The 16101-nt window shown below is 42.0% G+C and overlaps 2 protein-coding genes across 2 annotated transcripts in view; both read right to left on the bottom strand.

The window, feature by feature from the left end:
* mms19 (MMS19 homolog, cytosolic iron-sulfur assembly component) overlaps positions 1-7159 on the bottom strand; it is a 45127-nt gene extending 37968 nt beyond the window's left edge. Inside the window, exons 1-4 of the mRNA XM_083787609.1 lie at positions 7048-7159; positions 3972-4020; positions 2958-3058; positions 2011-2096 (exon numbers count right to left, since the gene is read on the bottom strand). Of these exons, the coding sequence (XP_083643735.1) occupies positions 2011-2096; positions 2958-3058; positions 3972-4020; positions 7048-7141 (330 nt within the window). The 5' untranslated portion in view covers positions 7142-7159. The remainder of the gene's footprint in view (positions 1-2010; positions 2097-2957; positions 3059-3971; positions 4021-7047) is intronic.
* Positions 7160-9596: 2437 nt separating this feature from the next.
* Positions 9597-13931, bottom strand: LOC310874044 (uncharacterized protein). Its single transcript, XM_083786712.1, has 4 exons — positions 13836-13931; positions 12977-13020; positions 11269-11566; positions 9597-10964 (listed from the first exon to the last, which is right to left on the bottom strand). Exons 2-4 carry the CDS (start codon positions 12978-12980, stop codon positions 9899-9901), a joined length of 1368 nt encoding a protein of 455 aa, XP_083642838.1. The 5' UTR covers positions 12981-13020; positions 13836-13931; the 3' UTR covers positions 9597-9898.
* Positions 13932-16101: the final 2170 nt, after the last annotated feature.

Genomic DNA, 16101 nt, shown 5'->3' with positions numbered 1-16101 from the left:
GGCATGTACGGATGCTAGTTTTCAAGTTACAGTCCTCTAAAAAAAAAAGTGAAATCAAGCTATTTGACTGAGAAAATGACTTTTTGGCCCTGTCGTCCCAAACCGCCCCAGGACTTCTCACGTGGCACAAAGTGGTCCCACTAAGAAGCAACTCAGTTTATAGGCATGTACGGGTGCTAGTTTTCAAGTTACAGTCCTCTCAAAAAAAAAGTGAAATCAAGCTATTTGACTGAGAAAATGACTTTTTGGCCCTGTCGTCCCAAACCGCCCCAGGACTTCTCACGTGGCACAAAGTGGTCCCACTAAGAAGCAACTCAGTTTATAGGCATGTACGGATGCTAGTTTTCAAGTTACAGTCCTCTCAAAAAAAAAGTGAAATCAAGCTATTTGACTGAGAAAATGACTTTTTGGCCCTGTCGTCCCAAACCGCCCCAGGACTTCTCACGTGGCACAAAGTGGTCCCACTAAGAAGCAACTCAGTTTATAGGCATGTACGGGTGCTAGTTTTCAAGTTACAGTCCTCTCAAAAAAAAAGTGAAATCAAGCTATTTGACTGAGAAAATGACTTTTTGGCCCTGTCGTCCCAAACCGCCCCAGGACTTCTCACGTGGCACAAAGTGGTCCCACTAAGAAGCAACTCAGTTTATAGGCATGTACGGGTGCTAGTTTTCAAGTTACAGTCCTCTCAAAAAAAAAGTGAAATCAAGCTATTTTTTTCACCCAGTGTCAATTATCTAATGTAATCCTGGGTCCGCTACACTTCCTCTGCCAACCTGGGGAGGGCAGCGGACTGACCTCATGCCTCCTTCTATGCATGAGGAGTCTTTTCACCTGACAGGGGGGAGAGTTTCCCCGGTTGAAAGGAACACGTTATTCCGACTAGTACCTTTCCCCTCCATCAGGCGCCCCGGCTCCACACAGAAAGGCCCTTTCGCAGATACAAAAGATATTGGGATATGAGGTGCCTATGAAGTGTGATGTTTTGTATTTAGGAAACTTGATGGGGGGTAAGATTCGAGTAGAGGATAGATATTTGGCAGGAAAGAAAGCAGGAAAGAAAGCCGTCACAAGAAAATGGGGACAGATGGAAACTCCAACACAGGGGCAATGGGAGGACTTGATTCAGGAGATACATTTTATGGAGAAACTGACACACCGTCTGAGGCTACATGGAGGACAAATGGTATAAATGGACAATATTTAAGAGTATAGGCCCGGGGAATGAGAGACAATAGTAAAAGCCTAGAAAAATGTATGTAACAAATTTGAAACGCAATGTTGTTGTTTTTTTAGTTTTTTCTTTTTTTTGCACGTTTGTGGTGTTGTTATGTGTACTGTAAGTTTTTTTTCTGTCTCTTCTTGAAAATCAATAAAAATAATTAAAAAAAAAGAAAAAGAAAGGCCCTTTCGCCAACCCCGCCTCGAGAATGGGCACAGCGCCCACAGTGTCCCCAGCGGGGAATCGAACCCAGGACCTTCTAGCTGTGAGGCGACAGCCTAAATTACATTTACGTTTTGCTTTTTCGGCTTCGCAATAACAAAAAAGTGCACAGTGCAGATAACTGAAATATACCAAGAAATAAATGTAGTTTTTATAAATGTTATACTTTAACCCATTCTGAACAGGAACCCATTTTGGTGTCAGCATCATGTCGTGCTTTAGCTATTTAAAAATAGCAGATCTACAAGCTCATATCGCGCCACCGAGTGGCGCGCTACGAGCTTGTAGGTCTGCTATTTTGAAAAATCGAAGAACGACTGACAGTTTTTAGAATCTGATCTCAGGTCAGAATGGGTCAATCAGACCAATGTGTGTCCAGTGGAAAACTCGTATGAATCTGATCTCAGGTCAGAATGGGTTAAAAAAAAAGAAGATAGCGGAAACAGCGTGTTGTAAGCTTATAGATCTGCTATTTGTTTTCTTTTTATGTATGGACATCTTTCGACAGGGAAACGATTATGGCACTGTAGACACGCGGTACAGACTCGACAGGGAGGACCTTCACTCACCAACGCCTTCAGGCCCAGTAACACATGAGGAGTGATGACATGGTGGTCCTTCAGTCGGTTCTCATAGAACGCCAGGAGCACTTCCACTGTGGAGAGCAGAAGGAGACCATGATGAGATAACCGGCGTGGGGTCCATTGGGCCACGCGGCCCAGTCAGTTTAGAGCTTTGCCCAGTCGAGAGAGGGGGGCGAAAAAAACAAGAAAACAACAAAAGAGAGCCTACTTTGGCAGCCCTTGTGCATGCAAATTTCTGTTAGTAGCAAACTACAGCATGCAAGTTCTGTTTTAAATGGTCCCCCCCCATTGCTGATAATGTCTGACATTTTGGGGCTATAATGACATGCTGAAATAGAGACACCGGCATTGAATGTGGTTAAAGGTATATTCAGTGATTTCACTTAATTCAAATATCACTTATTTTTTTGTTTTGTTGTGATAATCCTCTCTACTATAGAGTGTGCTGGCCATATAAGGAGTTCCTCCCTGTCCCCAGTTAACCCCTGGGGGTCAAAAAACCTTAGGTTTCGTTTTTGACTCTCTATCCTGATTGGACGAAAGGCTGGGTCCCACAGCCAAAAACTAAACCTAAGGTTTTTTGAGTGAAATCACTGAATTTACCTTTAACATGTAGGCCAAGCAACAAACCACCTGGAAACCAAAAAAAACTGAAAATAAAATAAAATAACACAACAAAACAAAACAACATGACGTGACACAGCGGCAATGCAGGGGGTTTGCATCATTGACCTCATCGTCTAAATATATGTCTCTAGAAGAGGCCAGCCTTTCAAAAGCAACCCGTCGCACCCGTCAACGAAGTTATGACAACGTGTCGGTCAATCATTGACTGTCTTTATTTGACATGATATAAATGATATAGATCATGCATTATAAAGTCACCGTGATACAGATACTGGAAAACACACGCACAGTGAACCCATTTATACCTTCTTTGACGGAGAATTGTCGACAGCACTCCTGTACGACTTCGGACAGCATCTGCACTCCTCTGCCCCGTGTGGTCACCTGGGAGCTGGTTAGACTCAGTCTGCACACAGGGAGGAGAGGAGGAGAGACAGCAGCACACTTCAGAACACAGAGGTTTGCTTTGCATCAAAAGGATTCCGTTTATAGAATGCGGTCCTTTTCATTCTCCGTTACGAGGATGTGTTCTGTGATCTCTAGCAAACTAGCTAGTCATGCTGCAGCCAAACTTTCCCATCTGGGACCAGACGAAAAGAGGTTTATTCCTCTGGATGTCATAACTAATACATCCACTTATGGAACAAAGACCACAATGTATGGATTGATTACTTCCTCTTCCTATATGAATGAATGGGAAATACCCGTTGTTTACATTTAATTCTAGGAGTTTAACACGGGGACCCCTTTTTCGTGTTAGGATTATGTTATGCTTTATCTATTGAAAATAGCAGATCTACAAGCTCATAGCGTGCCACTGAGTGGCGCACTACAAGCTTGTAGGTCTGCTATTTCTGAAAAATCGAAGAACCACTGACATAGAAACATAGCTTTTTCAGAAAACTGTCAGGATGTAGAAGACATTTTTAGGCCTACACATTGTTAATTGCACATGATTGTATGGAGTTTTTAGCTACTTATTTTCCAAGCTGCTTATCTTCATATTTTGTGTAATGCAGTAACCTGACAAGACAGTGGCAAGAAACATTATTCTGATTTTAAAGTTATTGTTGTATACAACAATAACTATACATATATTTATAGTTACAGTTGTTGGACATTATTATACTAATGTGGAAGGCAGAGTCCACACCACAACTAATTAATTGCATTTTTATAGTGCTTTTCCAAGTGCTCAAAGCGCTTATTATCAAAACAGAATTGCTTACTAGAATTACTATCACTAATTTTCTATTACCCAATGACATATTTTGTTGTTGTTGTTGTGTTAGTGTTATTATATAATATCAATACATTACCCCAAGGCTTCCACCACCTGTAGGATTGTAAACTGTCCATCTTTGACTCCTGCAAAGGAATATCATATTTACTCTCTCAGAAGTTAAACATGTTTGTTTAGTCAGACACTCTCCCCAAACACTAACGTAACAGGAAGCCACGGGTGATTTTTAACCCGCAGCACAGATTAGTTTTAACCATAGAGTACTAAAAGGATAGAGACCGATCCGGAGCGTTAGCCCCTCCCCCCCGCAGCCGGAAGACAGCCGGAAGTGCAATTAATAGATCGATGGCTCGAGTGAGCGGAAGTTAAGCCCGGACCTCTGACGCGCATTAACCCATTCTGACCGGGCACCCATTTTGGTGTTAGCATCATGTCGTGCTTTAGCTATTTAAAAATAGCAGATCTACAAGCTCATATCGCGCCACCGAGTGGCGCGATACGAGCTTGTAGGTCTGCTATTTTTGAAAAATCGAAGAGCGACTGACATTTTTAGTATCTGATCTCAGGTCAGAATGGGTTCATCAGACCAGTGTGTGTCCGGCGGAAACCTCGTATGAATCTGATCTCAGGTCAGAATGGGTTAAGCACATGACGTCACTGAACGAAGTCCACCTCCATTAACGTGCTGCAGTTCCACTTTTCGCCAGTAGGAAGTGGCAGCTTCAATGTTGGATAGCCTTTACTGGGGGCTAATCTAGTAAAAGTCAGAGTGGCGACACTAGCGTTGACTCCCATTGTATCAATGGAATGCGGAAGTGCTCATTCTATCTCAATGGGATATAGTTCCAATGTTTGGAACTATAGCCCAAAGGCGCACGCTTTGCGGCGAGATCAAAGCATGTCGCCACTCTCTTACTAGATTACTCTGGTTTTAATCTGCCACGCATGTCGGTGAGGTGGTTCGGGCATCTGGTTAAGATGCCACTCGGGCGCCTCCCTAGGGAGGTCCTCGACGCATGTCCCACTGGGAGGAGACCCCGGGGCAGACCAAGACGCAGTTGGAGGAAATACATCGACTCTCTGGCCTTGGAGCGTCTCGGAGTCCCCCAGGAGGAGGTCACTGATGTTGCTCGGGAGAGGGAAGTCTGGAGCTCTCTGGTGGAGCTGTTGCCCCCGCGACCCGACTACGGATAAGCGGTTGAAGATGGATGGAGGATGGATGTCGGGAGCCACGGGTGATTTTTAACCCGCAGCACGGTTGATTTGTAACCCGCAGTGCAGGTTTGTCTGACTAATGACTGTTGGTATGTCAAACCAACGTATGTACCCCAGTGAAACCTTTCCAAACATGACCACTGGGATGACAACAACAGAAATATTGTGCAAGGAGCATATTATATGGCTGCATGTGTGGTGTCACAAGTTCACGACACAGAGTTCAATGAACGCCATCTCTCAGGACAGATCTATATCTCCAATACTGATTACATTAACTTGAAAACTTTAAGGTACTAGTTATTTTGTAGACTAGATTTTGATTATTATTTAAATGCATTACACACGTCAGCCCTATATACATGTAGGCCATTTGAACAAAAAAGGAGAGAAATAGAGAAACACTGCTGGGTTTTATTGCTGATAATGACGTCTATATTATTGTTATGTCTTTACATGTCTATAAATTGAATACATAGGATATAGGACCGCAATGGAAACAAGTCCTCAGGACTGTGTGTTATATGAGTCTGAATAGCTGTACTAGTATTTGGATTTATGTCAAATAAAGTTTCTGTCAAATACCTTAAATATACAATAAGAAGATTGAAAAATAAAAATAATCAAAAAAATAAATATCTTAATATCAAATAATAAATACATATTACATAAAGTGTGTAGGCCATTATGTGAACGTATTTTCTCTTGTGCAACATGTATGGAACATGGATGAGTCAGAAACAACGGTGGTGTACAGACAGTCAGTGTAAGACAATAAGTAATGTACAGTCAATGAGTAAATGACTGCATTCATTTGACATGGTCATCTTATCTATTATAGCATCTCTATTATTTCTATACAGTACCATCCATTATAATCATGACAGACAATATCCACCAGACAGTGTAATAGTGTGTATAATGGAGGTGATATGTTGACAACAACATGATGCTGATAAACTGAACGCTGTTCATGAGAACTAAAGGAAGCCAGCAAAGCCCCAGGATGGCGCGCTAACTTGGCTAACTATAGTTAGCCAGTGTTACAACGACATTGGTGACCTATCTAATACTGTGACATCTTGACTGTACGTCAGTCTCCTCCTAAATATCTTTCGTCAATTTCTATGAACTATACTACTATATACGAGCCATGGATTATGGATTGGGATGTCAACAATAATAGTTATTTAAGTGATATTTGACCTGTTAAAATAAAAAAATACATATTCCAGTTTTATTTGCAATATTGCATCACCCTCTTGTAAACAAGTGCAATGCTTTGTGGTGCCGTCCACTCACAGTTAACCGTTTTTGTATTGAGTTTGTGCTTGAAATGTACTGTAATTCTGCAAACTGTTAATAAATACTTCAATCAATCAATCAGATCCGTGATGTGTGACTTTAACTTCAAACAGACAACCACTAAACATGTAAAAAGCTGGCCAATCAAAGGTCAATAAAAAAGAATTATGATGACCAGCAACTCAGCACTGATGATGTCTGTCTACTATTCTATTACACACACACACACACACACACACACACACACACACACACACACACACACACACACACACACACACACACACACACACACACACACACACACACACACACACACACACACACACACACACACACACACACACACACACACACACACACACACACACACACACACACACACACACACACACACACACACACACACACACACACACACACACTTCAAACTCCTGGGGAGACACATATCCCGATAGGACCAATATCGGTGTAGCGCCCGGTGCACACAGCGGCGCAGCAGCACCGCATCATTCAGCAGTATAGTCTCTCTCTCTCTCTCTCTCCGGCTCAGTGACCTCCATGACAGAGACAGACATGTCTGTCCCGCGGTGGGGAGGACAATAAGGACATGGAGGGTGTGACGGTGTTACCTGTCGCGGTGTCGCGGGCCTTGCTGTCCTGCAGTCCGGAGACAAAGTCCTCCACCAGAGACACCAGCACCGTGCTGTCCACAGCAGCCATCATGCATGCACACACACTACCACCATGGCACTGCGTCTGCGCATGCGTCCCGGCGGTCCGTCCACAAAAAAAAGTTTTGAAGAAAAAAAAAAGAAAAAAGTTGTTTTCAAAGCGTGGTTTTGAAATGCAATGCATTTCTCCCATAGGATTTTCTTTAAGTATTTATTTAAAGACAGTTACGCCGCGGACAAAGCCAACTCGGATCGTGACAAATCATGACAATGAACACAATGTTTTGGGCCGATCAAATAATTTATAAGAAGAAAAATAAAACAAATAAGTGTTGTCTCCTGCCTTTATTTTCTTCTTTCTAATGATTTGATCGGCCCAAAATATTGTGTTCATTGTCATGATTTGTCACGATCCGAGTTGGCTTTGTCCACGGCGTAACCGTCTTTAAATAAATACTTAAAGAAAATCCTATGGGAGAAATGCATTGCATTTCATTTCCTGGGCCACTCGTCGTTCTGAAAGGGGGAGGGACTGCGACCCTCCCCCTTTCAACGCAACGCCCTCATCATCATCATCAGGCTAATTAGGGACAGGTCGAAATTTTAATATAGGGGTACGTACCCATGGAGGAAATGTATGCCCTGATATAAAATTAATAAAAAAATAATTATAATTAATTCATTATAAAATTACGGTAGGCCTATCGATGTGTCGGTGGGGTCCCAACAACATCCCGATTTTTATGTTTTATAAGTTTGGACGAAATGATGGACGGGATATGCATGTGCATATACTCTCTATAGTCAATTGACTATACCGAGTCCGACTACCCAGCTTAGCTAGCAGAAGAATGGTGGCGGGCAGTGGCGTGCACAGACATTTAGAGGGGCAGGTGCTCAAGTGAAAAAAAAGGGCACCTTGTACAGCGCATTTTGGGGCAGGAACCCATTTTGGTGCTTTAGCTATTGAAAAATAGCAGATCTACAAGCTCATAGCGCGCCACCGAGTGGCGCGCTACGAGCTTGTAGGTCTGCTATTTTTCTTTTAATCGAAGAACCACTGACATAGAAACATAGCTTTAGATTGTGGGGGCCTAAATAATATAGTAGAAGCGTTTTTTTATCAAGATTTGATCAATGTCACCGCATGGTCCACACACTACAAATTAAGGAAAAAAAATAAAACCTTTTTTTTTTTTTTTTTTTTTTTTAGCAAAATTGCCAAAAGGGCAAGGGCAGTGTCTATCTGTGCACGCCACTGGTGGCGGGTCATCGGCCCACCAAAGACAATAGGCATCCCACTGTAGGACTAGGAAAACATGACCTCTGATATAGTACACTGCAACCTAAGTAGCCTACTGTCCTTGGTGGCATGCGGTTCTCCTTCATGCCTGCAACTCCCTCACCCCACGCTATAATACATTCTAATGGATCTACAGTAGTAAAGGAGAACAGACACATGAACTTTTATTTCTGATTCTAGTGGATCTAAAAGGAGAACAGTAGCCTATGAACTTTTATTTATTGTTTTATTTAAAAGTGACAACAAAATCAAACTGTCTTTGTAAATAATGAAGCCTACACACCAAACAATTGCTGTTTTCTATCCCATTATAACATTGTAAGAGAGTGAAATTATCGTGTTTTAGCTCCTTAATGGAGGCATGCAGCTCAAGTCAGCATCGCAGCCATCGCTGCAGACTTTGGCCAAAGGAATGACCAACAGTTCATACAAGCGTTAGCAGGGGAATGACGTGAATCCTTCAAACGGCAATCATTTAAGTGTGCAAATTAGTATCGCGTCAGGTTATTAGAATGTCAACAAACATTTCTCACAGGGAGACAGAAAGGAAAATATATATTTAGCAAAAAAATAAAAGACACAGGATAAGAAATGAGAAAAGTTAATTAATCTGAACTCAAATTATAAAACGAGCACAATAACGTAAATATAAACAACAATCATAGCAACAATCACAGCCTTTAAAGGAATAACTGAAAATGAGAACAGTAAGAGTTTTTTTTTTTTTTTTTTAAGATATTTTTTTGCGGCTTACGCCTTTATTGATTTTTTAAGGGATAGAAAGTAGGCTGACAGGAAACGGGAGAGAGATGGGGGGATGACATGCGGTAAAGGCCGTGTCGGGTCCGGGAGTCGAACCCGCGGCACACCGCGACTGGATCACCAGTCCGGTGCCCAGACCGTTACGCTATGGCCTGGGCCAGTAAGAGTTATTAAAGTTAAATAAAATGTTGTGAATGAAGGACTCTGCAAGGTGGTATTAAATGAACAGGACAGCGTCCCATCATTTTATACCATTTGGAGCCTTTGCTGTAAAAACGACAGGAACCCCTTTTGGGGATTTTATACCTTTCAAGACAGGAGCCCCTTTTTCGGTTGTTGTTTCTAAGTACAGTATAGAAATACATTTTTGAATAAATCTTTTCAGAAAACTTTTCAGTTTTTAGAATCGGCCTCAGGCCTACAATGGGTTAAGTATAAATCAGTCGTAAGAATATTTAAAAAAAATATTAGTTTAACACACAATATGATTTTAAATCATGTCAAATATGCAATGGTGCCTGTCATCACATAAAATACAATTTCACTGCATTTTCACACAATTACTTTGATTAGTGGCGATAAACAGTGTGCACAAAAATAATGTGTGGACATGAAAAAGCTCTTATGGAAACATTAGTCTAAATAGTCTTATACTGTATTATTTGTTCTTTAGTTATGTATTTACTATTATGTATGTATACTATTATGTATATTACCACTATGTGGTTGGGGTTGGTAGATGGATTAGTTCTTCCAAAGAGCAGCAACCATATCTGTCGCACCAGAGAAGACTTTTAGTGGAGCCTTTGCTACCTCCACAACGCCTCCCTTTAGTTCTGCTCCTGCTACACCTACAATAACTCCTGGAACATCAATTCCCTCTATTTTACCTTGCCTTTCACGACCCTCTCCGTATTCCACGGCACTTTTGACCATGCCCACAGGAACATCCACCACTGCATTAACCAGCCCAACTGCTGCACCACCTACTAAAGCTGGAACTGTCATCACCACCTTCCCCAAAAAAGCCAATGGGTTGTTGCTTGTCTCCCTCGCCTTCTCCTCCTCCTGCCTTTTCTTCTCTTCCTCCCTTCTCTCCCTCTCTTGTTTCTCATTTCTCTTCCTGTCTTCCTCTCGTTTCCTCTCCTCCTCTCTCTTTTCTTCCTCTCGTCTCCTCTCCCACTCCCTCCTCTCCTCCACTCTACTCTGTCTATCCTCTTCGCGTCTCTTCCTTTCATTTTCTTCAGACCTTGCTCTGTCCGCCTCTCTTCTCCTCTCGTGCTCCCTATTGTCCTCCTCTCTCCTCTTTCTCTCCTCCTCACGCCTCTGTGCGCTTTCCACCTCAAACCTCCTCCTGTCTTCCTCACGCCTCTGTCTCTCTTGTCTCTCCCACTCCTTCCTCATGGCCTCCTCTTTCTTCGCCTGTACCTCCTGCCTTTTCCTTTCCTCCGCCTGTAGTCTCATCTCTTCCACCCTTCTCTTTCTCTCTTCCTCCTCCTGAATCTTTCTCTGGGCCTCTAAGTACATCTTATCTGTGTAATGCTGTCCACCATTGGCCGCTACCATCCTATCAATCTTGGCTAGCAGACGGGTCACCTGTGTCCGCTCTTTCTTTCTGTTGTCAAAAGCATGGTACCTTCCCTCACACTCGCTAATCAGCTGTTTGAGTGCTGGGCTTTTCTCTATATAATCCTCCACAGGTATGTCAATGGCATCTTCAGCGGAGAACAGAACCAATGCGTACTTCAAAGCCAGCTTGGAGAAGTTATCCTGAATCCACTTCATGGTCATCCGCTCCTCTTCGGTGAACCTGTATAGCATAGTAGTATATATATATAGTTTATATGTATAGTCTCATAATATAGATATTCCACTGTTACTTTCTTAGCTTACGCATGTGTCGTATCTGGACAGTGGACAATAATAATCATTCTAGGCAATAACCCATGTTCTTGTATATGTCTAAGTTTAGTTAGTGTACTTGAAGAAAGTATACGACACATGTTTTATGATAAATGCTTTTTTGTGATGTATTCCCATGCTTTTGTTCTTGCTTATTGTAAGTCGCTCTGGATTAAGAGCGTCTGCTAAATGCCTAAATTGTAAATTGTAACCTTGTTCCCAGCTTGATCACCAGCAGGAAGACGTGTGGACCGGGTACGGTCAAGTACACACACTTCACGATCTCCTCCTTCAGCTGCTCCATGGTCAGCGATGTGTCGAAGAGCCCAGGCGTGTCCACCACCATCACCTTTCTTCCCGACACTTTGCTTTCAAATCTACTGCACTGCCGGGTCACCGATTCAGGTGAGGATTCCTCCACAAACTCCTCACTTCCCAGGATGGTGTTCCCAGAGGAACTCTTGCCCACGCCGGTCTTACCCAGCAGCACAATGCGCACATCGGATCCAGCTGCTGACACAAATGATAGTGTGTTGTATAGGTAGAGGATATATTATGACAGGATCACAAAGGGAAAAAAAGGTGTTTGATATAAGTCGGCCTCCTGGTGGCGCTCTAAAAGGCAGATGTGAAGAATGCAGGCCAGACGTGTTTCCTTGGCCTCTAAGGAGTGTGCATACAGAGTTGTATGCAGATCGGTGCAGTTATAGGTAAAGACGTTACTCGGCCTGTGATTGAACATTATGCAAACCGCGTCCATCTTGCCAGCAAGATGAAGAATTCATCCAAGAGGAAATCTGATTGTATTAAACAACGTGAAACTCACCAACATTGCAGCTGTACGAAAAGCTTGAATTATCCTCTTTCTATCTGCAAAGTGTTTGTGTTTGTGTCTAAGTGTTGGAGTTTGGCAGTGCTCGTCAAAGTCACTGAACGCCGGCCCTGCGTACTGTGCGTAGCACCTGTTTCAAGTTTGCACATAATGCAGGAGGCAGCAGGTATGTTGCTTTACTGATAACGAGCGCTTCCAAACTCTGACACTTAACAAATAATCAGCTGCAAGGTATTTCTTGACAAGAATTAGCTCATAAAATGTCTACGGTGGATTTATATGAAACAAACACTTTGCAGATAGAAAGAGGATATTTCAAGTTTTTCGTAAAGCTGCAATGATGCAGAGTTTGACATTGTTTAATACAATCAGATAGGACCTTTCAGTTTGGATGTATGGGCTGTCAATGGGAAATTGCACCTAGTTACCACCTTGCTAGCAAGATGGACACGGTCTGTGGACAATAGAGCCATCATGAGGCTGAAAAATGTCAAGTGTAATTTCTTCCTCAGCCTAGTGGGAATGTGTGTGCACGCTGCACACTTTCACCACAATGGGAAACTGTGTTCATGATTTGTGGCAACGGGCCAGTCCTGCAAACTTTAGTCAATCTTAGCCTAACAGGATGGAATATGAATAATCAAACAGACCCATCTTGACTAGTGTTTTACATTCATTTAGTGGCTATAGAGATGCTGTGTACCGATTTGCATGCTGTTTGGACAAAATCTGTAGGTGTACCGTCAAAAAAGGCCTCTTCCTGGCATCCAGGGAGTGTGTGTGCACAGTTGCCAGAGATTAGCTGATCACTCACACACACAGTCTCTCTATCTCTCTCTCTCTCTCTCTCTCTCTCTCTCTCTCTCTCTCTCTCTCACACACACACACACACACACACACACACACACACACACACACACACACACACACACACACACACACACACACACACACACACACACACACACACACACACACACACACACACACACACACACACACATCTCTCTCTCTCTCCCATTTCCTATCAGACTACTGTTCACTATGAAAGGCAGAAAGAAACACAACATCTAAAAAGGACAACTCACCCATTGTGTGAGGGGTGTTCCGTATGTTGCGTGTATTCTTTTACCTGTTGAAGAAACACAACGATAAAATGATTTGAATTAAATAAATCAATACATGTGTGGGCGTGCGTGCGTGTACAATCCCGTGCCTCAGCAGATCATGACATTTCCAATAAATGACCTCCTGGTACCTCCTGGTACACTGTGTGAAATGACCTCCTGGTACACTATGTGCGCGCACACACTGTACATAGTCATACAGTAGGCTACATATCTCTGCTGTCTGGAAGAAACCACCTAACTCCAAAATGTTCATTTTTCAGGACATTTTAAAATATATTTTTTCAGGAAATTAAGAAAACCTTATATTTTGAAAACAAAGCAATACTGCCTCTTTATAGTTGGTGCTGTGACTTTATATATTGTCAATAACTTGCATGAGAGGGAGAGAGGTGGTGGAGTTAGCTGCTTCAGCAGACAGTTTGAGGGTCCAATGGAGTTAAGAGGTTTTGTCCAATGCGTTTTTTACTACTTTCCATTGGTTCAATATGTTCGAAACAACACAGAGACGTAAAAGGGGCATAGCACTGATTGATGCAAAAAAACCTCAACAATGGAGTTAGGTGGTTTCCTCCTGACAGCAACGATGTATGCATACTGTGTGTATATATATATATGTACACAACTACACATAGACATACGTTTATTTGGCATTAGTATAAATAAAACATTTTGACTTGCTCTTTGGTGTGCCTTAAATGGGCACAAAAAAACACTGTACAACTGTAACAACTTTAGATAAATTAAATGAACAAGTTGAATGATATACCTGCAGAGTAATCACATGAAAGCAGGAATAGAAAGATAATATTTCACCAACCTGAAAGAGACCGTACAGTAGTCCAGGACAGTCGAGTCTGAGGTGTCTCTTCAGTCCAGCAGCCTGCAGGCTATATATAGGCTAAGCAAACTTGCTTTCACTTTCAGCTGAGCTGGGTGGGCTTTTCTTGTAAATGGCCTGATCTTCCAGAACTGTTATCGCTCGCTCGCTCGCACGCACGCACGCACGCACACACACACACAAACACACACACACACACACACATGCACACATGCACACATGCACATAAGGGTGTGTGCAATTATAGTTATACAATGCTATTCAGGGATCTGCCATGACAATAGTCACAGTATGGGACATTACAGCAGGAGTGTATAACATTTCAAATGGCCATAACCGGGCTGCACACTGCTGTGGCAGAACATGTGATTGATTGTCACCACTTTGATTGATTGATTGATTGATTGATTGAAGTATTTATTAACAGTTTGCAGAATTACAGTACATTTAAAGCGTACAAAAACTGTTAACTGTGAGTGGACGACCCAATAAAGCATTAGCTAGGCCTACACTTGTTTACAAGAGGGTCCACCTTGTTCAATTCATCATAGAGAGTGACGTACAAATATACACTTCTATATAGCCAGAAACAGGAAATCATCATAGAGGGGGTAATTACACTCTCATGTATTTACACTCTCATGTAATTTAAGCCAGCATACTCATGATTCAGAGAAACTAACTATAGTACAGAATCATTCATATGTATACCAAAACTAAAAAAGAAAATTTGGTGATAGTTTTCAGATTTTCAGTTATATTTTACTGTTCATAAACTCAAATATTTGTCCAACTTCCAAGCTGTGTGTATGTTCCCTTGCAGACTATTGGGTTACCGTTTTTTAATGAACATTAATTAAATGTATTGGTCCAACTACAAATGCATTTATTTCTATATGCTTTGTTTTATATTGAATTTGTATAGCCTATACGCACGTTTCCTAATTTTCTTTGGCCATATACTGTACTGCTATTGCCAAAGCAGCAATGCGTCAAGAGCATTTCTACAATTAATTTCGCTCCTATGCCACCAAAATGTGGAACGCCCTAACAACAGCCATTAAGACATGTGAATCCCTTGACTCCTTCAAAACCGCTCTCAAAGGGCACTCTATACAGACGTCCCCTTTCTCCCCTTGGCTCATTCATAGTCTGGATTTGGTCCAGATCAGGTGACCACCGGAGCTGAAATAACGTTGAGCGCTGGTGAGTAAAAACAGAGAGGATGGCTGGGGCGGTGGTTTGCTCTTCACCGCGGCTCGTGACGTCATGTTGTAGTTCGGTGGTCACCTCAGTGACGTCATGTTGTAGTTCGGTGGTCACCTCAGTGACGTCATGTTGTAGTTCGGTGGTCACCTAAGCACCGAGAAGCCAGACTATGTATGAGCCTTTACTGTACATATGCTTTTCCCTTTTTACTTCCTTGATTATTTCCTTTGTTTTCTTTTATAGAAGTGTATATTTGTACGTCTCTAAATGTTCCGATTAATTGAAAATGGTGGACCCTGTTGTAAGTTTAATGCTTTAACATGGTCGTCCACAGTAAGTTTTTGTATTGACTCTTGTGCTTTAGTTTGACATGTACCCATTCTGCATACTGTGAAATAAAAAAAATCAGTCAATCAATCAAAACAAGTGAATGGCATGCCATGCGCCCACGGGTAATGATGTGTTACGGATGGAATCATTAAGGACACAGACTAAACATCCTCATCAGTCATGTTTATTTGCTTAATTAGTGAATCATCAAAAAGGCAAACAACCCCATTTAGCATTTCAAACGTAAAATTAATTACTGAGGAGAAAAAACAAAAAACTAAAAAATGACAATGCTTCGACTCAATAAGTAACAGAACCACCAGATTATTCTGATCCTTTGGTCGTTCTCTGAACGCTGAGCCTTTATCATTGCTTAAAAGGGAAGAACAATCGCAGACGTGTGTGAAATTCTGGGGGTAAATTGTCAGATATAGGATGATTGACGATCTGGAATTTCCTTTTGAAAAAGGTAGACCCAAGTCACAAACAACTCTGATGAAATGAAAGCTGCTCTCCAGGGAGATGAAACGAGAGACTCGACTGAATTCAGACTGTCAAGACACGCCAGACAGTTGTTCCAACATAATTATAATTCTTGTTATAAAGTCACCGTTTTAGGGACAAAAAATAATGTATAACCTTCATCTCACCTCTATACCCATCAAATCCCAGCATGTGACACAAGTTAACTGTGGAAACAATAACA

The sequence above is a fragment of the Protomyctophum parallelum genome (assembly GCF_964188405.1).
Source record: "Protomyctophum parallelum genome assembly, chromosome: 17".
NCBI classification, from domain to species: domain Eukaryota; kingdom Metazoa; phylum Chordata; class Actinopteri; order Myctophiformes; family Myctophidae; genus Protomyctophum; species Protomyctophum parallelum.
The sequence above is the reverse complement of the archived record's forward strand: the minus strand, read 5'-3'. Positions and strand labels throughout refer to the sequence as shown.

Coding starts and splice junctions, on each gene's coding strand:
- LOC310874044 (XM_083786712.1), bottom strand. Junction 10,965..11,268: donor GTGATCAAGCTGGGAACAAG/GTTACAATTTAC, acceptor TATGCTATACAG/GTTCACCGAAGAGGAGCGGA.